The sequence below is a fragment of the Haliaeetus albicilla genome, chromosome 20, assembly GCF_947461875.1.
Source record: "Haliaeetus albicilla chromosome 20, bHalAlb1.1, whole genome shotgun sequence".
NCBI lineage: Eukaryota > Metazoa > Chordata > Aves > Accipitriformes > Accipitridae > Haliaeetus > Haliaeetus albicilla.
Window position 1 is genome coordinate 18,711,199 of NC_091502.1, and position 22,413 is coordinate 18,733,611.

The window sequence follows — 22,413 nt, forward strand, 5'->3', positions numbered from 1 at the left end:
TCTGTGAGTGTTTGAACCAAACTCTATTACTAAGGTCATAGGAATGCTACTGTTTAACCCAGTAAATATCATGCTGGTAAAGTAACGCTTTTTGTATTTTTATACAAATATTCTCAGAACAGAAATTGACGCTACCTCTGCAGAAGCGTAACTTATTTGCATTGCACAAAGCCAAAAATGTTGGCTCCTTCTAAAATGGAAGTATGCTCGCTCACTATGGATGAAATGCAACCACAGTCACAGAAATAGCACAAAACTTATTTTATGGATATAAATCAGACTTTTATTCTTATGTGCTACTTTCATTGACAGCGAATAATGTGAATTTCATGTTTTAAGAACAATTCTGGGCCCTACGATAACAATGCAAATACACCTACTTTAATGATGCACCGTTTCCATCAGTCCTCTTCTTATAAAATAAGGTATCCAACAAACAGAAACAACTTAAATGCTTCCTTTGTAAAAAGGGAAGCATAAAAGTTAGTTATATTCTTACTCCTCCCCTTTCTTTCCGAATTGTTACCACCACATGTATTTATACTTTAAATGCTCCTGGCAAACAGCAAAAGAATATTTTTTTCTCCTTGAAACCTTATCCTCCCAGTCTCATGACAGGCCACGGTGGGAGCTCAGATCAGAAGCAAGCACTTGCTATTTGATGGCTCAAGCAAACGCGTATCTTTGTGCAAGATACACAGATAATGAAGCAATTGGAGTGCATCTCACAAACTTACAAGTTTCCAGAAGTTTAGGACTACATTAGCAGCAGTCTCCTGATTATCCTTTTTGCATCCTTAAACTCCCTTTAAAGAAGCACTTGTAGGGATCACTTCATCTGCTCATTCTATGCACATGTACTTCAGGATTTGTTGTATGCTGTATAAACACCTAGGCATTTCTATTTTAAAAACTGTGCAGTAGATGTTTAATTATAAGAAACCACTTTGTATTTGCCTGCAGAAATGTAACTAGCTATAATTATTAAATACAACCTATTACAATACATCAAAGAAGCTGGCACACTATAGAGGACACATAAATCAGTCAGCTGACAGGAGCATTCAGGGTAACTTGCAGGGAACTGCAAGAACATAATTAGAAAATTATCTTTTTCACAGTCATTTCTGGTGTTGGTATCTTTGTTTCTATGCAAACGAGACAATCCTTTAATACACACACAAAAGTACTTTTTAAAAATTGAACTCACATGTATCATAGGCATTTAGGAGGTAAGCACTCATCGTTTCCTAACCAGTCTCTTTATGTAGCCAAGTATTTTTTGAAGTGACTTAGACAACCTAACATTCTCAAAAGAAAAAAAGTTAAAAACTCGCCAGAGGCTGACCATCCCCTCCACCAGCCCAGCAACAGCACCGCTCACAAGCTGAGGTGCTCGCCGTCTCCTGGCGACTCCAGGCCGCGGAACAGCACCGCCGTTCAGCGGCAATCCCACACACAGCCCCGCTGCGGCCAGCCTCCCTCAGCACCCCCCGGGCCCAGCCGCCGGACGGGGCCGTGAGGAGACCGGCCCGGCGCGACGGGGACCCTGGGGACGGGGAGCACCGCGGGGGGGCCGGCGGCGACAACCCGCCTCCCTCATGCTGCGGATGAAGGGCTTTCCAGCGATAGCTCAGCCCGGCGCCAGCCTTGCCGCGGGCGGCCCCGGGGACGGCAGCGCTCGCCCTGCCCGGCGCCATCCCACCTCATCCGCCTCGCCGCGCATGCGCGCCGCCACACACGCTTCCCGCCTCACCGCGCATGAGCGCCGCCACACACGCTCCCGCCTCACCGCGCATGCGCGCCGCCACACGCGCCCAAGCTCTCCCGCCTCGCCGTGCGCTCCCCTCTCACCTGCCTCACCGCGCATGCGCGCCGCGGCGGCGCCCCCGGCTCCTTCTTCCTCTTCCTCTTCCTCCTCTCGCTCTGGCAGCGGCTCCCGCGCCGGGCGGCGGCGCCTGCGCAGCCGTGGCTGCCCGCTCTCCCCTTCCCCCGAAGCTTCGTGAAGATTCCGGAAGGCTCCGGCCGGCTCTTTCCGCTGAGGGAGCCGACCCGCCTCCGCCCTCCCCGGCGCTGCCCGGTTTCCTGCCGCCCGCCGCTCCGCCGGGCTGCGCTCGCTTCTGCCGAGCGGCGGGGCCGCTCCGCCGCCATGTCCTTGCTGTGCTACAACCGGGGCTGCGGCCAGCGCTTCGACCCCGAAACCAATACGGAGGGTGGGTGAGAGCGGCGGGGAAGGGCGGCGGAGGGGGAAGCGGGGGGTGCCTCCCTCACTGCCCCCCCCGCCCCCCTCAGCTTTCGGTTTGGGGGGTGTGAGGGAGGGCGTCCCGGGGGGGATACGAGGGGTCTGCGGTCTGTGTCCGTCCCGCCTTCGCCTGCCCGCCGCTGCGGGGTGCCGGTCCGGGCTGGCTTCTCCCCGCGGAGACCCCTCGCGTTTTCACGCGGTGGTTTCTGTGCCTTGGGGGGGGTGGCCCTGTGTGGTAGAGCGGTGCTGCGGGTTGCAGCCGGACCGCGAAACCCGCCCGGGCTGGGGCTCGTCCCTTCGGTGCGGAACTGCGGGGCTGGCGGTGGGCCTGGCGCTGAGGGGGCGGAGGACGGCGGTGTGAGGGGAAGGCGGTGCGGGGCAGTTCTGTACGGTGCTGTCCTGCGTTCTAAAGGTGGGAACGGGAGGCCTTGGGCGACACACGTTTTTCCTTTGAGGGCCTCCGTGGGTGTTGCATACGTAGCAGTTATCAACTACTTTTTTTTTTTTTTTAATTGTAGTATGTGGACTTGCAGCAGGTAATTAAATTCATCTTATGATACGTGTATGTCTGCTTTGCCAAGTGCTGTAAGCTCTAGCAGCGCTCCCCCTGTGTATACCGGGAATCCAGCACCTAGCGAAACATCTTTAAAGCGCTGTCGCTTTAAGTTTCATAATTCCGTGGAGGCTGCAAAAGGGTGATCTGAGTTTGCAGTAGGCTTGTCCTCAACTGGTTTGTGAAGTAGCTCTGTTGGCTGAACTTCTAGAGTGGCCTCTCTGCATTAGCTTAATTTTTAGCAACCCACAAGATTAGAAGTATGTTCTAACATGTGCGTATTCTGTGATTAAGAACCATGGCATAAAGTGTGTTTATTTTTCCGAGCTAAATATTTCCAAAGAGAGGGGCAGCTTTTTGAGTAAGACTTGCTAATGTTAGTAACAACAAAAGCAGACACGGTTGTGGAATGCTTCCATTTAGTGATCTCTTCCACCACCATCCCCTGCACCCCTTTGCCCCCAAAGACAAAGCAGGCAGGGGTTTTCAGACTAAAAATTCATATTGGGGCTTCATGACCTCTACTTGTTACTAAAATAACAGTCTTTGCCATGTGTTCCTGTGTTTGTGATCAAGTTGTAGTAAGCTCGATCTGGTCCTATGCTAACTGTGGTGCTTGGATTGGGGAAAACAACTTCTTGAGATGAAGTTTGCTTCAGTAAGTGACTGGAATACTTACTGGAATTACTGTCTCCTAGACTAAGCAGTTCTAAAGGTAAACATAGTTATTCACAGACCACTTCAGAAAATCAAGTTTGACGTTTTCTGCGGAAGTAGAGTGATTATAACTTTTGGCATCCCTAAGCTTGCCAAAGGTCAATGGGATGATTACTACTTAGGCATCTAAATCCACATTTATCTGTGTATGGCTGTCAAGTTCAAATGTTTGTTTGTGTTTCAGAACTGTGTTTGGAGTTACCTCAAAAACATTGTGGGGAATAAAGCTAGAACATGTGTTAAACACACACCAAAATACTTATCCCTTTAAGAAGTTTTGCATTGACATAATCTAATAGTTAAGTTTAGGATAAATATATTATTAGGAAGTTTTCTCAAATGAAGATAGGTAGAAAATAAGGCCTTCTGGCCCCAAAACAGTTTTGGATCTTTCAGGTTTTTTTGTCTACATTCAGCCTGCGGTATAGATATTCCCATAGTGATGATTGATGTAAGAGGCCGTTAATCTTCTCTTCAGAATCTGATGGCTGAAATAATATATGTATGTATTTTCTGTAGAAACTCTCATTGTTTCCAAAAAATGAGCAAGTGGCAACTGGCTGGCATGGACTGTATGTCTCTTAAAGAGAGGCAGAAAAAACAGCCTGAGGGAAAGCATTAAAGGTATGTCTACACAGTTGTGACCAAGTGCACAGTTATGAATTCATCTGTGGCATGCCTGGCAAGGTACAAATTTCACATGCATTTGAGATATGTTAATTACTAGTTAATCCATACTGTTAAAGACTGGTGTGGCATCTGATGTAGAAGGTAGAATTTAACCTAAAGTGGTAGAAGGTTTTTAATTTTTTTAAACTTTTTTTTTAACCTGTCAATGACCATATGAACATTTCTAATCCATTTCAAGGCCTGGTCAAATTTTGTGACTAAAACAGTGGTATGAGGTAGTACATGCACACTTTGGCATAGGTTTGAAATCAGTGCTGCTTAAAGACAGTTGAAAAGATGGTGTGCAAAACCAGCCTGAAATTGTGTATGTTATATGTGTTTGTCTCGGTTTCTTCACTGGACTGCAATGTTTTTTTTCATTTAGGCTATAATTCAGATCTTTATTAATGTTGTTTAATTTGGTCCATTGCCAGAACAGAAGCACATACTCTTTTGTGTTTGTTTATACCCTTTTTCCTTAGATCAAACTTAGTGATGTTGCACTCGCAGGATAAATGTGATCACAGAGCTGATGAAAACTTACTTTATGTATTTCTGAGGTGACGTGAGTGAGAGATGTTGTTGCAAGAAATGATAGCTTAGATTTTTGGAGTCTGTCTGCCCAGAGTCAGGTTTTTTTTAACCTTGTCTGGTCCTCACAGTTCAAACTCTGTTCCTATAAAGTGCACCCCGTAATCCTCTGTCTTCCCCACCATTTTCTGTTTCTCAGGCTGAGCCTTTCTTTTCTCTGCTGTACCACGTTTGTCCTGTTTTCTATGGGTTTTTTCCAATGCTGTGAGAAATTCAGTGGAATTAGCTTCCTAGCTTCAGCAACCACTTGAAGGCATCACCTTCCTCAAGATGCTGAATGAACCTCATCAGGTTTAATGACCTTCCATTGCTTTGGGGCTGTAAAGCATAGCTTGCAAAGTATCGCAGTGTTTCTACAGGACAGCAGGTTGGTTTGCAAGTTGTATATAGACAAATTTCTCATTTCATCCTCAAGAATTCAAAGGATTTCATTGTAAATACCTCTAAGTTTGGGTGACCTGTACCATTTCCTACTTTGACATTTAACAGAAAGACTAATACAGTGCTTCAGTGAATAAGCAAGGATGTAGCAGTAAGGTAACAGCAAACAGCAGTGTGTGCATTATGAGAGTGGGATTGGTTTGGGTATGAAATAAGCATTAAAAAAAGCAAACCTGAAAATTTGTGGTACTTGCATCTCCAAAAATTACCTGAGGGAGAGAGAAAATGGCTTGCTTTGAAAACCCTTGCGTTTTTCTTGGTTAAGGAAAGATATTAACAGCAGTAGAGAGATAACTTGATTTTTTTTCAGAGAAAAATGTAGAATAGCAACCAAAGGCTGGAATCTGAACTTGGACAAATCAGAAATAGAACATGCTTTTAACTGCTCAGGTGACTATCAATGTATCCTAAATTCCCATTTTTCCCCACCTAGTTTGAGATGGGATACTTTTATGGATGTACACTTTACTCAGATAAGAGTTGACTCGGTGTGAGTGAAAACGAGTTGATGTCTTACTGTCCTCTGGTATGCAAAATAGTCAGACTGCTTAGTGGGCAAGTCCCACTGCCTCTGCTTGAGGCATTGCAGAGTTCCTTGCCTCAGCATCTTCTGTTGTGGAACATGCATGGCCCTCATGAGATGGCAGCAAAGTAGGCTGTCATTTGCTCCATGATATACCTCCTGCAGAGAGGGCTTCAGGGAGCAAGGAAAAAGGATTGGCCTTGGCCAAGTGGACAAATAGACACTTGTCTGTCTGACTTGTGAGCTGGAGGATAGCTGCCCCTGAGTTAATTGATCATAAGATGGTTTTAGTCTCTAAAAATGTTACCCTGATTAACAGCACCTCTCTCATTTAACCCACATGCTTGTGAGGGATTAGAAATATTCATTTAAGTCTTCTGATTCAGAAATAAGCTTTGCTGCAAACAGAGCTTAGTTTTACTACCATGATGCTTGTGATGACATAGTTTCATACTTTTGGAAGAGAATAACCTGTATTTTTATTTGATTTAGCAGTGAAGTCCTGGGTTCTTTATGTAAAATACCAACATTTTTAAATTTTCCTCTGAGGTTTACCAGCATTAACTTTTTATCCTGAACCTGCAGGAATTGGTAGAAGTTCATGAATATGCTTCTAAGTCCTGGTAAAGGACTGAATGTCCCAAAATATGTGCCTTTTGAGTTAAGGTGGGGACTGATGTCTTTCAGAGTGTATTAGTGCCTTAGACTTAGGCACTGAACATAAAATTAAAATTATACTAAGCAATATTTCTTAAAAATCTACATATTCATAAAAAATGAAAACAACAAAGTTTGGGGTTTTTTTTTTTTACCTATTTAATATCTGGAGGCAGATTACTAAAAGTTATTTATCACTTTTCTCTTTTGCTTCCTATCATGTGTATTGTGATATTTTTCACTTCTGTTTTTGGAGGCTTATTATAAAATTGTTACTGTCTGTGTCACTTACTTTTAGATGTTTCTAACAACAATAAAAATTTTGCTTTAAAGGCTAAAAGATAATTAGTGTTTCCCATTGCTTTTAGAGTCAGGTCATTAAAATATTATCCATGCAGTACATGTTAAAGAAAAGTTACATAATCAGAGCAATTATAATACACATGGGAAAAATACATATGTTAAGTAAAAAAGGAATAGTTGCTACATAAAAAGCTGTAATGTTGATAAACATCTATGAATGTAAACAGTTCTGTTAATGGATGTTGTGTTTCAGTGTAGTGTTTGTCCAGAACCTATTAATAATTAATAGTATTGACATGTCTAATTTGTGTATGTGGAAGACTAGCCTTTGGGTTCAAGTCCTTAAGTGACCTAGGATACTACAAAAATTGAAAAAAAGAACAAGCTAATTATCATGGATAAAATAATGAACTCAAGATTTGTGTTAAGAGAACTTTTTAACAGTGTTTCTAGATAGGTGGCCTTGATCAGATGCAAATAGGTGTATTTGATGCTGTAAACTAGTATTTTATGTCTGTCGGGTGGCCACAGGGCCACCTTTTTACTTCTGCTGAATTACCAGTAAGGACTGATTTTTTGATGAAAACAAGGGATGGTCCATAGAAAGTTTACTTGCGCCATAGGGAAGCAGAAGTTTCTCTTGGATGCCTGCTTTCTGGTTTGTGTTATATAATACAGAAGGAAAAAAAAATCTTGATTATTTATGTTTAATATATGCTCTCAGAAAGCTTGTTCTGTGGAGTCTGTATTTTCCTTCATAATTACGTGCACTCAGGGAAGTGGGACAGCTCATGGCATACATGAATTGAAAGTGTGAAATGGTTTTGTGATCAGATGAATAAAGATTCTTGGTATGCTTGAATAGTAATAATAGTGATTTTCTTCTAGATTCATGCACATATCATCCAGGTGTGCCAGTCTTTCATGATGCTCTCAAAGTAAGTATGCAACTATCCTTTTAAGTCTTATCTTTTTTTCCATACATGTAAAACAGTATGCATTTTTTCATTTTTAATTCCAGATCTTTCAGTGTTGCGGAAACTGGTATTCAGCCTATGGTGTTTGAGCAACACCATGAAATTAGAAAAGCACATGTACTCAAACCTGAAGAAGAAATTAAAAACTGTACTTCTATGGTATAAATGTTATACAAGTCTGTATGATACATGTTGCCTATTGATTGACTTTAGGTGTCGCAACAGTTTAATTAGGTCCTCTGAGTAGGTCTTTGGAAGCATTGAGAGGTGTTATACTCTTTCAGTTAATTAACCTGCTTGGACTTCAAACCAGCTGCTTGTGGTCTTACGTGGCTAGAGCGCTAAAGTGTATGTTACATTTGCCTACTGTAAAAAATAATTGTGTTCTGTTAATTGGCCAAATAAGAATGTTGGTTAGATTGGGACTGGTCACCCACGCCTCTGATGCAGCTGTCCAGGATTCTTGGGCTACATCTTCAATAGTGAATTAAATACACCTGTGGCTGGTCTCCAGTGTTTAGGCCAACTGCATAGCCCATATTTGTTATATTAAACTGTCTTCCTACTTCAGGATCTGCTGGATGCATCCAAACTGGCTACAGGGAATTATTTGAGACACAACTGCCAAAACAATACTGGAAATCATTCTAACCATTTAATTGTGTATGGTCAGAAATCTGGTGTCTAGAAATGGAGCCTGGCACTGTTTACTCTGTCAATACAGTTGTAGCCTAAGTGACCTTTCTTAGGACACCAAACTGCTATTTAACTGAGCTTTGGGGCAAGCATTTTTCCTTGGTATTTAGGAACTGCTTCTACTGGCAGTGCATCTCATCCCTGTCCCATAATGTGGTATCTTTTGGGCTCATGGAGGCTTGTACATATGTGCTGGGTAGCATGCTTTCTGTGAGCTACTGCTCATACTGTAGTACATGACTGGAATCGGCCACAGTGTGCCGCTAGCAAATTGGGACAGATGCTGTTAGGTCAAATATGATACAGTTACTTAGACTATGGCAGGTTGTTTTGTACAAAATTATGGTTGTACTCATAACACAGCACATAAAACTTCTACCTAATTATAGAGACAGAAATTATACGGTTACCTCAAAAGCTTGTGTTTACTCCCTTTCTCTTATATACACACAGTTTTTAAAACAAGTACTACTTTCCCCTCTCTCCTTATCCTATCTCTTAGCCTAATTAAAAAAAATCATCACAATTTTGTACGAGCAGTTTTCTTCCTGCTATGAATTCTAGATAATTTAAGTGGGCAGGGTGAACCTTTTGTCTCCTTGGCTGTGGAAATAGTTAATATTTTGAGGATACTTTAGAACCACCTACCTAAAATCCATTGTGTCACACCACTTAAGCTCTCAAAGCTGTCGTGCATTTATTAGTCAAAGCGTTGCCTTTAGTAAGGTTCTTCGACTTCCAAGATACATTATTCACAGTGGCAAGATAATTTTCTCTAAAATTGGATTTCTGGTTTATGTAATAAAAAGTGCTCTGGATTGATGAAAAAGTGCTCTGGATTGATGTAGTTGGATAGATGGCTATGCAATGCAGATACTCGGCTTTGTGCTGGGAAATAAGCAGCTGAAAGACTTGACTAGTGCTCAAGGAAACAAAAAACCCTCATTGTTTTAGGAAGGGGGCCTGTATTTTCTGCCACAGGTGAGCCTAGTCTCAGGTATAGTATTTGTTTTGCTTACATGTTACTTTATGAGATAAAGTAATATTTCTGTTTTCTGTTGTACAAAGTTGGCACCTAACTTGTCATGGAAATATTGCCTCAAGTTTACTGAGCTTTCTGATTAAGGCAGCATGAGTGAACTAGAAATGGCAGCTGTAACAGGTTTCTCTGGCTTTTAAAAATCCAAGTGATGATAATATTGTCCAAAGAAGGGAAGAAAATAATCTCAATCATGACGTGCCACATTTTGTAAAGGAATATAATTAGTCTTTTGCTTTTTATAAGCTGTTGCCAAGTAAGGTAGTCATGCTTGTTTTGTTTTTATTCCAAAATGTTTATAGGGTTGGTCATGTTGTAAGAGAAGAACAACAGACTTTTCTGACTTCTTAAGCATTGTGGTATGTACTCATGATTATTTACAGTTTTTACACTTGCCAAATGACAGTGATAAGAACATGTACCATTTAATATTTACATGTTTAAAATTGACGTACTTTTGTTACAACTGTCTTAAATCTTGCATGCACTATTTTTCTTGATAAAATTTTAAAGTTGGGTCCCATTTTCAAGCTTTAATGGTTATAATTAGTTCTATGAAAACCTATTTAGAAGCTTGTTAACAGTGAAGGAAGGTCAATATTTTTTGTTACTTTGCTTGTTTACAGGAAGTATGCATTTTTCTTTAATATATGTCCAAATGAAGGTATTTTCCACTGCAGTTGTAGGATTTCCTTTGCAGCCAATGTTTAGAGTGGGCTAAAGGAGAACATGGGGCTGAAGAAATAAATCTAGAAAACTTGTTGCAGTTCTTGATAATTTTTAATCGTAGACACTAACTACACTGCATATATATAAACATATGCTTTCTACAATAGGGCTGTACAAAGGGTCACCATAACAGTGAAAAACCTCCTGAGCCTGTTAAACCAGAAGTCAAGACTACCTCTGAACGAAAGGAGCTAGCTGAACTGAAACCCAAATTTCAAGAACACATAATTCAGGCACCAAAACCATTGGAAACAATTAAAAGGCCAAGGTACAGTATATGATACTAAGTTTTGCCAAATTTGTGATCAGTTGGCCAAGTTAAAGCTCGTTTGGTTATTCAGTGTTACAGATTTCATATAGTGTAAAAATTCCCAAATTAACTTTAAAAGATCTTGTGTTTGGTAGCAGTGATGATGTTATCGTAAGCTTCAAAATGAGATAAAAGAATTCTGGTTAGGACAAGGTAGTACTGGATTTCTCGACATTTAGCTTCACAGGAAACAAAAATTGCAGTCTCAAGCCTCATAGCTTAGAATGCCACTAGCAGTTGTGTTTAGTGTTTTAAACATTCATCAAAAATTATTTTAGAGTGTTTGTATTTAGATTCCTTGATATCTTTGATTGATTTTTATTGTTGTAGGGTACTTAGGATTTCCTCTTGAAAGCCAAGACTGCCTTCAATTTAGAAGAAATTTATCTAGTCTCTTTTTCCATAAACAGTAAGAATTGGCATTTACAAATCTGGTTTTGTTTGGTTGTTGTTGTAAGGGAAGTTGGAAAGGAAGAGACTTATAGCAAGATTAAAAGTTACTACTTTGTCATCTTTTGTAAACTATTTTTCATGAAGCTGACATGAATACCTGGACATTTTTTTAGCCCAGATGAGCCAATGACAAATTTGCAGCTGAAAGTGTCGGCTTCCTTGAAGCAAGCACTAGATAAACTGAAACTGTCATCAGAAAACGAAGAGAAAAAAGGTAAGGGTTATAGGGAGGTTAAGTAGGTATATGATGCTAATTGTCACACAAATAAATGAAATGCTGTTGTTTCTGAAGTGATTATTTCATGTAATTATGTTCTTGTTGCTAATAATCTGGGAAATACCTTCCGGTCTAGGGAATGATAATCAAAATTTGAACAATGTGGAGCCTTGAGTGTTAGGAGCAATACCATTGCCATTAAAATTACTTGAACTGCCTGTTTCGTAAGATTTCCTGGTTAGAATGGACATGATGGGAATGTCCATTTCTGAATATATGACCAAAAGAGTTCCCAATAAATGAACTCTACTCCTATGTTATTGCAAACATGATGTCATCTAAAGCCTTTCGTAAACTGGTGAAATTCCTCTGAAGACTAGTTGGTGCTCCCTCGTCTGTTTTTCTGGTTTTTTTCTTCCCTCAGATTATTTGGAATTTGGTTCCAGAACTACACTGCTCCTTAAGAAACACTTTCTAATTTCAACCTACATTTGTGGCTATTTTATACACTTTTGTTCTTGTGCCAGAACTGTCATTTAGCTCTTCTTTCTACTTGGTATCCAAATTCTTTTCTTGTGTGTATTTATAGACAGCAGTTGGAGCTTTTACATTCTTAGTTTTACAAAACCAAACGAGTGATAGTTCTTTTCCCCTATGATTGTAATAATCTTCTTCATCAATTTTTTTTTGCCCCATTTAAAACAGTGTAAAGGTATAGAACCTAGAATCTGATGCATAGGTAATACAACTTTTGGAATGTTTGTGTAATTTCTGTTTCTTTGTACCTTTCTGGCAGACTTCAGTGCCAGGCAGAAAATAGACAGCTTGAGAGTTTGGGGTTTTTTCTAATCTACTCTTTAGCTTGTTTTAATTCTTAATAAAAGCAAAACATTTAGTACATTATACAATTCAGTAGCTATTTTCTATAATATGATTCTGTTTACAGAGGAAGACAGTGATGAAATCAAGATTGGGACAGCGTGTAAAAATGCAGGCTGTTCAAAAGTAAGTGGTTCAGTTCCACTCTTAAACGCAGCTGCTAAACTATAAAGTGCACAGTTTTGTTTTCCTTTCTTGGGTGTTTCTTTGTGTGCTACAAATTGATTTGGAAATGGCTCAAAGTCCACCAGGCTTAATGAATGCACATGTGATAACACACTTTAGTATGGACAAATGTGGGCTGTTTTGTACTGTGCATGCAGTAAGCCTAAGATTACTTTTTTTTTAACCCTGGCCTGAACTTCTAAGTAGTAAGCTTGCCAAACCCATGATACTGACATGTTTCAACTTAAAATGTTAAATATAATGTTGCCGAGAGGTGGCTTAACTGATAACACTTGAATTGCTCTTGATAACCCATCTATAGGTCAGAAGCATCTACAGATCTTACAATTTAATGCTTCCTGCCAGAAGAATCCACAAAGAAAATGTTTTAACACTTCTAGCTTCAAAAGTAATCTTTACGTTACATAGTCATTTAAACTGAAAGTTTTTTACACTGACACCCTTGTGTTGTCCAGAATGAGACAGTAGAATTTAAATAAGTATTTCACTGGACATCTGACACATTTTGCATTTTCTACTGAAACTCTAGAGCAAGTAGAACTTTGAGCAGTCTTTTGTTTGTGTTAGGAAGAGCTGATCTGATATTCAGTGGCAGAATTGTATATTGTTTAATTTATTTCCTTTTGAGAATCCATGTGTTTTATGAATGATAAATTTAATTTTAATTTATTTTCAAGTTAAGTACTTGTTTTCTCTGAATATTCAGAGTATTTTTAAAGATGGATGTCTCTGAATATCTGAAGTGACCTTTATGAGCATAGGTGATGTCACCATTGATGTACCCCATTGAACTGATACAAAGTATAGCTTGTTAGAAGGAGTGCCAGGGAACCATCTGTGAATGAAGGCTGAATGGTTACTTTGAAAAGCTAGGGCAAGCCATTAGATCTAGATTATTTACTCAAAAGCTTTGTAGTGCTTTGTTCAACGTTTCTGTTGTGGGCTGGGTTTTGTTTTGTTTTTTCCTTTGGTCCACATCCTGCAATAGTAATACATTTTAAATGCTTTGTTTTACTAGACCTACGAAGGACCACACAGCGCAGAAGAAGTATGTATATACCATTCTGGTGTACCTATATTCCATGAAGGGTTAGTATTCAGTTAACTTTAAATTTTTTTTAATTAGTCTATTATGTGTTCCTGCTGTCTTTGTAGATGTTACTGTGTTTTCGTTCTGTATTCAGTCAAAAATAGCAATGCTTGAAGAGGGTATACTAAATTAACAGTAATAGTGCATAAAGGAAAGATCTTAAGTATTCACAGTAAATAGGGTCCTAAATATTGTTTGTTAATTGCTTTGCAAACTTTCAAGGATGAAGTATTGGAGCTGTTGTAAAAGAAAAACATCTGACTTCAATACATTTTTAGCTCAAGAAGGCTGCACAACAGGAACACACGTATGGACTAAAAAGGATGCGGTAAGTGGCATTAACATTGCGTTCTGTAGCTGGCCATTCTGAATTTTGAATACTGAAATGTAGTTAGTAGCTTGTTTGAGTTATTACTGTAGTTGAGCTGTTACAGATCATTACCGCTGAAATAATATGGAGGATATTATGCACGGTATACACAGAGAAATGGAGTTTGAAGTAATCTGTGGTAGAAGTATACTTGTAAGAGAGTACAACCTTTCTTTTTAGTGATACGTATAGTATCACTATAGCAAGAGTGGTTTTGGCAAATTAAGAAAAAAAAATAGCAGTCTTTTCTGCTTTGTTAGTTAAGAAAGTCTATAGTATTTCATATAGAATATATTCCATATGTAAGACTTTAAAATAAGATTATTAGAAGTCTTTCCTCTCCCAAAGACCATGAAGAGAGCAGCCATACCTGTTCTGTAGTAAAATAACTGTACTTCCAGTTTCATTCAGAATAGTTGAGTTGTTGTTTAGGTGGGCATGGCAGGATGGATAAGGTTGATGAGGTTCCATGGGTGGGGGGCTGGGATGGAAGGGTCTCTTCCTGTCTAACTTGGATTCTGTTTACACATCTGAATATTTTTCTGGTCTGAATCTGATTGTTTTGGTTTGGCTACCAGTATAACAAATACAGAGAGAGCATCTGTTTAGTTTGTAGGTATTTCATTGCAATGTTGGGAACAAACTGCAGAATTACGAGGTGAAAAATACTCCCATTCAAGGTTTAGAAAGATTCTTAGAGAATGTTACAGAATGTAATAATGGAACTGAACACTTACTTCAAAAACATTAGCTGGTCACATGTTGGATGCAGGTGAACACGACATTCTTGTTATGAATATATTGTCTATTGCTGAGGCAAAATGAGTTTGACACTGCAAACATCAGTAACATTTAACAGAAGAAAATAAGGGTGTAGTATAGAAAGTGTAGTTCTGTTACCTCATTCTACAACAATTACTTCACACGTCTTTTACTTCCTTTAAGTCATGGAGTTGCTGCTTGTGTTGAAGATTTACATTTGTGTTTAAGAATTATTTTCAAATACAGAAAGGAGGGATTAAAAAAAAAAAAGCTGAAGTTGTGAGCCTAAAGCGGGAGAGTGTTCTTGTAAAGAATTCACCCAGATGTTAAGAAACTGTGTGTATATTAAATAGGTATATATTGAGATAATGGGCTTCTAGCTAACAGGGTTTTTTGACTTTACCTTTTTGTTGTTATTTTGGGGTTTTTTCACTGTTTTTTTTCCTGCATCAGGGAACAGAGGGTAATATTCAATAATTTTTTGCAATAATATGTAAGTGTCTTGGAGTCATGGCTTCTTTTTCTTCAGTTTCTTTCTACAGCCTGCTGGACAACTGTAGTCTTGGAAAAGAAGTTAATCCAACATGTAACCTTTTTTTTTTTTTTTTTTTTTTGTTGGTTGATTGGGGTTGCTTTTTAGTTGTTTTTTTTTTTTTCTATCATGACGTCCTGGTTTCTTACTGTAGTCTCTGTCATAAGCATTTGTTTTCTTGCTTCTAATGTTTGTTGGGGACCAGTAGCTGAAATACTGAGTAAAAAAGAGATGTAGGTGGAGTCTTTCAGTCTCCTGTGAACATGAAATATAGTCCTTTATTAGCTATGCTTATTGGCTGTTAAAATAGTCCTTGGCTTTTATCCTGATTAGTCTTGCAAAAATACTCCTGAATGCGATTTTAAGTCTCTTTTTCTGTACCTTTTTCCTTATATAGGGTAAGAAAGTAGTCCCATGCAGGCATGATTGGCACCAGACTGGAGGAGAAGTGACTATTTCTGTGTATGCTAAAAACTCTGTTCCTGATCTGAGCTACGTAGAAGCAAATAGCACAATGGTGAGCATCTACCTTAAGATGTAATTTTTTTTTTTTAATTCTTACAGCAGCTTGAAGTTAGGAAAATCTGGCTTCTACTTTATTTACAAGGCAGGGGTAGCATAAGAATCTTTTTTGAGAAACAGCTTTTTCTTGGCATTTGTGTTTGTTCAAGTATGTATAGCTTCCCTACCCCACCCCCCTTCTGTTTGGACATCTGTACTTTAAAGTTGGGGGGGGTTTAAAAGCTGCAATATAATATGTCCAAAAAAAATCTTTAATTTGACTTCTGCAATTAAAAACCTGAGTGTGATGGATTTGCATCACCATGTGTGTAAATAATTACGGATTCATAATTTAATTGTGTTTGGCTTAATGTAGTTTAATATCATTCTTCACAGTATGCAGTTTCACAGCTATTAATATTAAACAAGTGTTAAAATGCTTCTCTGATTTCTTAATCATGCATTTAGAGAAAATGATGCAGCTTCCAGGATGTATATATGGCCACTATTGACTATGATACTGTATCAGAATCTGTTAGAATAGATTTTCAATTCTATGTCTGAGGGACAATTTGATCATTTTGCTCAGTGATCTGAGTCCTAATGTCAAGTACATTTAAGCAAAATATATCACTTGTCAAATGTTTTTATTAGCCTGACAAAATTTTCTGTTGTTTTTCCTGTTAAGTTAAATATCCATATTGTATTTGAAGGAGAAAAGGAATTTCATCGCAGTGTGAAATTATGGGGAGTAAGTATAAGAATTTTTCTATTAAAAAAAACCAAACACCAAACCCACAAACCCTCAGCTTCCTTTTTCAAAACAGTTTGTTTTTCTTCATTACTCTGCTTATTAAGAGAAATTCAGTTGCATATCATTCAATAATTACATTTAAATCTGATGTAATGCCCCAAGTGATCAGTTATGACATCATAGTTGACCCTACTGGAGTAGAAGGTGACCTTCTGGGTTCCTTTCTGATCTCAACACCATGATAGTGGTGTTGCAGAACAGCCTTGACACTATGTAGTTGCGTGCTTATGGATGTGTTAGACCCAATGTGTATGTTATATATGCATAGTCATATGTTCATAGCTTGGCAATGGGAGAGGGGTGACTTTTCTAGATAACGGGGAACTCCATCTACCTAAACATCTGCTGAAATTTAGTGATAAGGTACTCTTCCTAACTTAATTCCCAAATATCTTGCAGTCTGTTTCTTAAATTGAAGTGTGAAATATGTTTTCTGTTCTAGGTAATCGATGTAAAGAGGAGTTATGTGAACATGACAGCTACAAAGATAGAGCTTACTATGAGAAAAGCAGAGCCCCTATTATGGGCAAGTCTTGAATTACCGGTATCCAACACACAGCAAAAAAAAGAGAATTCAGATCAATAATGATTCCAAGAGATAAATTATCTCCCATTATGAAGTGGTGACTTGCTACTGTAATCAAATATTTAACTTTTATATAGATTCTTTTTTTATGCTAGATCATATGTTCCATTCTATAAAGAAATTTGACGCACAGTAAACGGGGGTGTAAACTTGAAGGGTAATAGCTATTTCTGCTCTTGCTCCCATGAGTATATTTATTCTAGTTGGAGTATCTCCATGGGGATTTAGAGTAAAAGAGCTATTGCCCTTTGCTTACAACCTTACCTGCCATGCACTGACTATCCAAATAGATGTCTTCTCAGTCCGCTGTGTGTGTTAATTTTTCAAGTGTTTGGTTTAGACTGGATCTACTGGGTAGCACGTGTTAGCACTGTTCATTATAAAGCATACAGTAATACAGGTACAAAAATCTGAGGTTACAAAGTGGTTAGCATGCAATTCTACATCAAAAATAAAAAGGTGCATAAACATAAATAGGAAAGAACACTTGTAGACTTGCATTTTTGTCTTCTGAAACTGAGGTTTGTTTCAATACCTGTTGGTTGTGAAGGGATGGAATAAACGGTATTTTCCTAAGGATTTCAGTACTTGCTGACTCTTTTGCTGTCTTTCATGTATAAAAGCAGGAGATCAGATTAAAATAAAAGCAAAGTTGGCAAGAGGGGATTTTTTTTTTAGTCATGTACCTTTTGGTATTTGAATTGTTAAATATAAAAGTGAATGGACTGTGAAACAGCTGAATAACTTAGCATACAAACAGCAGTCTATTGTAAAATTACCAAGGTGCTGTATATATTTGACAGTCTTTAGAATGTATATTCTGTCCTATTCTACAACATTCAAAATTATGAATCTTTTTTCAGAGTAGATGGATATGTGTAGTAGGAGAAGCCAGTACACACTGTAGGTGTCTCAGGAAAATTATTTCCGTGTAGATATGCATAGCTTTTGTTTCTGAGGGTGGTAATCTAAGAACTAAATTTATCTACAGGACAAATCTTAGAAGAAACAAACAACAACAAGCTTTAAAATGTCTGTCTCAAGTCATAATTGTACCTTTTGAATTAAAATATTTTAAAAATACTTCTTTTGAACAACATAAGCAAAACACTTTAATTAGAAATCAAGACCTTATTTTTGTTTTCAGTTCCCCATCAGCAAATATTTGTGGCTGAAAACAGGATAGTTTTAAAGACGAGACTTTTACCCAAGCAGCAATACATGCAGTAAAGTTGCTTTCTCTTTCTGCTTGAAATAGTTTCTTAATTTTGGGTTGTAGCTGAAAGAAAAACAATGTTTTTGTATACAAGTCATGTAAAAGGTACACCATTACTTATTGTGCCAAAACTTGTATATGTAAACAGGCAGTCCTGTGGACTGTTGAAATGTGTGGATGCTCATCTACCTACCTTGGCAGACCTGGAGTAATGCCAAGAAAACACAGAACGTAGTAAAGGCTTTCTGAAGTTAAATATGGATTTCTAAGAATCATACTTACTTTCCAACTGGTATAATTTGACTTGAGCTCAGAGTTCTGTCTCTAGCAGTACTTGAAATCCTACTTCATGCTTAAAGTTGTAGGAAATACATTACCAAAGAAACCATCCCTAAACAGCAAGAAAGTAACAGCAGTGCTGTATATATGAAACTTGTTTTGGTGCTTTTTTTACCTTCATTTCAAGATCCTGTTTCCTCATTGACTTGGAGGGAGTGTGGTTGCTTACTCCCTTGGGCCCCAATAAAAGTTCTAGCTCTAATTTCTGCTTAAAAGATTCTGTTAACCTCTAATAATGCTGCTGGGTTTTTGTGTTGGTTTGGTTTTTTGTTTGGGGTTTTTTTGTTGGGTTTTTTTTTTTTTTTTTTTTTAGAAATTTGAACATGCCGGGTTCTGTAAGGTTATAGGGTACAAAAATGTTTGCCTGCAAATGGTCCTTTAAAAGTTGAACAGATGTTCCCTGATGTGTACTGAACCAACAAGTGGAGCTCTTATTAGTATAATACTGAGAACAATCACTTCAATGAATGAAAAATTCTAGATAGCTATAGCTAGTAGCATGCCATATGTGTTTTTGTATGCAGAATTCTGAACTTGGACAGCAAAATGAGCAGTGTTTAAATCCCAGGACAGAGTTCTTATTTAACAAGCAAGTTCAAACATGTGTCTATCCATGTGGATACATATACCCTAAATATCTTGCGTCTTCCACATTTTTTTAACGTATTTTCAATTTATTTGCGTCCTTACATGCAGTAGGTTTACATCATGTAAAATCCGTTTTAAAGAACTACAGGGGAAGTGGAATTTTTTGGGAAAACAATTTCTGTTTTTAAGCAAGTCGTATTCTCCCTTAGTATACTAAATGCTACATGGAGAGAAATGTGGGTGAATGGCCCTTCTGCTGTTAATGCTTCAGACTGTGGGACCCCATAACTATTTCTTAGACTCTTTCAAACTACGTCCTGCTGGTAGCTGAGTCAACTTGGCCATGAGTAGAAGAAAGCTCCTGTGAACATGGTCCTCGGTTTTGCTTCTTTATATTCATTCTTCCTACTCTTTTCTTGTTGTTCATACTTTCAGCACAAAATTAAAGATAATTCAGGAGTGCCATAATGACTTTCCCCATCAGTGGCAATGAAACTGCTTTTAAAATTCACCTGTTTAAAAAAGCAAGCAAACAAACAAAAAAAAAAAAACCCAAACTGACCTGCTTTGATCAGGCAAGAAGGTATAGGTTTTACAAATAATAGCCTAGTTTTCTATGGCCTGTGATGTTTTTCAATAAAAGGATAAACTTTCAGAGGCTGCTATAAGTCTCTTGTTTAACTGCATTAATTCTTAGCAGCTTTTGATAACTATATATCTGCATCATCAAGCTGCAAAAGCTGTATCACCTACAGGCTTCAACACACCAATGTTTGATCCTGGTATCTCATGAAATGACATCTTGACATAGGTAGTGGTACCTGACACTTCAATGGAATATTGGGTTGGTTGTAACTTTTATTAGTAGATGTGGAGAGAAGGTGAGACATACTGTAGTGTACCAAACCAATCAATACTTCCTCAAAAGCGAGATCTAAGTGATTTTTGATCGCATAGGCTTTCACCTGTCTCATAATAGTGAAACTAAATTGCAAACAAGTATGTACTGGAATACTTGCTGTCAAATTTACCCTTTTTTTCATGTTTTCAGAAGTTGTGCTGTATTTAACAAGTTGGTTAACTTGATACAGTCTAGCTATATTTTTATAATTTGTGAGTCTTTAAAAGCTGCAGTGTGTTTCAGTATGGGTTTACATGTTACACGTGTAGACAGCATATTACATGTCTCAGAACTGACTGTCCAGGTCCATATAAAACTTGTCCTTCACAATCCCTTTTTAATATGAAAAATTGCATGGTTATACAAGTTTGTGACAGAAATCTTAATCTTTTCCCTCACGTATAGGCCCATTTTCCTACCTAGCATTACGTACTATATCTGTAACAACATTTCTTGGAGGAGTTGGAATTTATTTTTAATGTTAATATACTGTTAAGCACTGGGCTGTTCAGCTGCTCTGACTCTTAACATTTTACATGGCACTGATGGAACTTGACAAAATATCTTCCATCGTATGATCTTCTGGAACATCTACGTTATCAAGTCACCATTTCAGTAGTTTAGGGATTAGTTTTACTAGGAATTTTGCCTCAAAAAAAAAATCTACTTACTCTATATAATGATGCATTTTTTGCTTGCATTCTTTAAACATGGCATGAGTATTGGTTAAATACTGTACCTGTTAATCATTGGTCTTTCCCAATTGCTACTAAAATTTTTTTATCTCCGTTCAGGAACGAGATCCTTTTTAAAGTAATGAGTTATGTGTCTGGAACACTTTTTAAAGGTGGTAATAATTTTGCCATTATGAGTCTTGAATTACAGTTGAAGGGGGGAGATGTCTTCATGCATGGTTGCTTGATTCTGCACATTCATAAAACTTATATGCAGAAATTGATCTCATGTCTTCATGCTCTAGTTTTTTTCTAAATGTATTCAATAAAATTCTTATTACATGCTGGTTGCATTTGGGGTTTTTTTGACTTCTTTTGTTATGGGAGTGAACTTACCTTTGGATTTGCAACATGGTTGTTGAAATAAAATGTAAGTGGACATTTTACACATGTCAAGTTATATATGAGGGAAACTGTGTGGCAAAGTGGTTTTTTCCCCACCCCTTGGTTTCTTTTGGTGCCTGTTGCTTTCTAACACAACAGCCCAGTCAAGATACGTAAGCTTTGCAGCAATTTGAGTAAGTGTGGCTACTCAGATGGGAGCCTGTCTCATTCATGGAAATTGTTCTGTCCAAGAATTTTTAGCTTTCACAAACTTACTGGAACTGGAATAATTCAAAATACAATGTTTGGGCTGTTTCTAAGAATGCTAAAGATATAGCTCTGCTGCTTTTTACTAGTTTCTTGGTTTCTTGGAAAAAGGAAGAAGATACCTGTCAAAACTTCTGGCATTCTCAAAATGGGAGAGAAAAAGGATTCACTTCTTGGGGCCTGAAATTTTCTGCGGTAATAAAAATTTGGTGTTTTCTCAAAGTTTGGGTAAGTGTTTTAACCAAAGGTAACCCAAATACTGCCACGGACATTATAAACTAATCCACAGTTACTGTGCCAAATGATTGTTAGTAAAGCAAATTCAGTTTCTCCCAAGTTTGTCTGCAGAATGAAGGGTAGGTGTTAGGGAGATAGGGTGTTAGTGGTAAGGAGAGTGGGCGGGCACGGAGTACAGTCCTTAAGGCTTCTCTGTAGGCAGCAAAGATTTCAACCGATGTTCATAAAGTCAATATTTTTCTGTTCCAACTTTTGAACATTTTGTTTCCTACCACAATGTTGGCATGAACGGGAATGAGCTACTGAACATGACTGCTGTCAGCTACGCGTCTGTAGTCAGTCCTATGAGCCTAGAAGGAAAGGGGCGTAGGAACAGGTACCTGTAATCTGGAGGTATGTGAAATGCATCAATGTGTTTTTCTTTAGCTTCATTAATCAACCTATATGATGACTGATTCTGGCTATCCAGAAAGTGTGCAGATTTGTTTGCAGCCAGTGCACTTCCGTGTGAGAAGGAAGCATCCTCTGGAATAAAACATTTTTGTTACCTACTAGAAACAAGTATTTGAAAAATTAGTTCCTGGTAAAGCATTAATAAAAGCTGCATTGCAACAAAAGTCATTCAAAGCTAGCTGGAGGCAGAGCTGTTACCTTACAACCATCTATGAATTATTTTTAGTCCAGAAACCTTGTTCTCTGAAATGTGTTTTAAATTTATGATACTGATACTGCCATATTAGTGCTGAATTCAATGCTTGGGAGGAAAACTAACCTAATGTGCTTCTAGCCTAATATGCTTGACCTAATTTGTTCTTCCTTTATTGAAAATCAGACTCATGTACAAGAGGCAGAGTTGATACTGTGCGCTTCTAGACCCCAAGGGACTTTTTTTTTTTAAAGGGATGCCTTGTAATTCAAGTTACATTGTTGTATACATAAACATTAACCCAAACTTCTAATGTCTGCCTTC

At 38.3% G+C, this 22,413-nt stretch overlaps 1 protein-coding gene and 1 long non-coding RNA gene across 2 annotated transcripts in view; one reads left to right on the top strand and one right to left on the bottom strand.

Annotated features, from left to right (window-relative positions):
• The window catches only part of LOC138690171 (uncharacterized), a 54,251-nt gene extending 52,283 nt beyond the window's left edge, over positions 1-1,968 (bottom strand). Inside the window, exon 1 of the long non-coding RNA XR_011328997.1 lies at positions 1,855-1,968. This is a non-coding gene — a long non-coding RNA (uncharacterized lncRNA). The remainder of the gene's footprint in view (positions 1-1,854) is intronic.
• On the top strand, positions 1,879-20,908 carry CHORDC1 (cysteine and histidine rich domain containing 1). The gene is made up of 11 exons (XM_069808412.1): positions 1,879-2,213; positions 7,585-7,634; positions 9,711-9,767; positions 10,245-10,405; positions 11,014-11,114; positions 12,064-12,122; positions 13,201-13,271; positions 13,495-13,600; positions 15,334-15,453; positions 16,126-16,188; positions 16,694-20,908. Exons 1-11 carry the CDS (start codon positions 2,150-2,152, stop codon positions 16,835-16,837), a joined length of 996 nt encoding a protein of 331 aa, XP_069664513.1. The 5' UTR covers positions 1,879-2,149; the 3' UTR covers positions 16,838-20,908.
• The last annotated feature ends 1,505 nt before the right edge of the window (positions 20,909-22,413 follow it).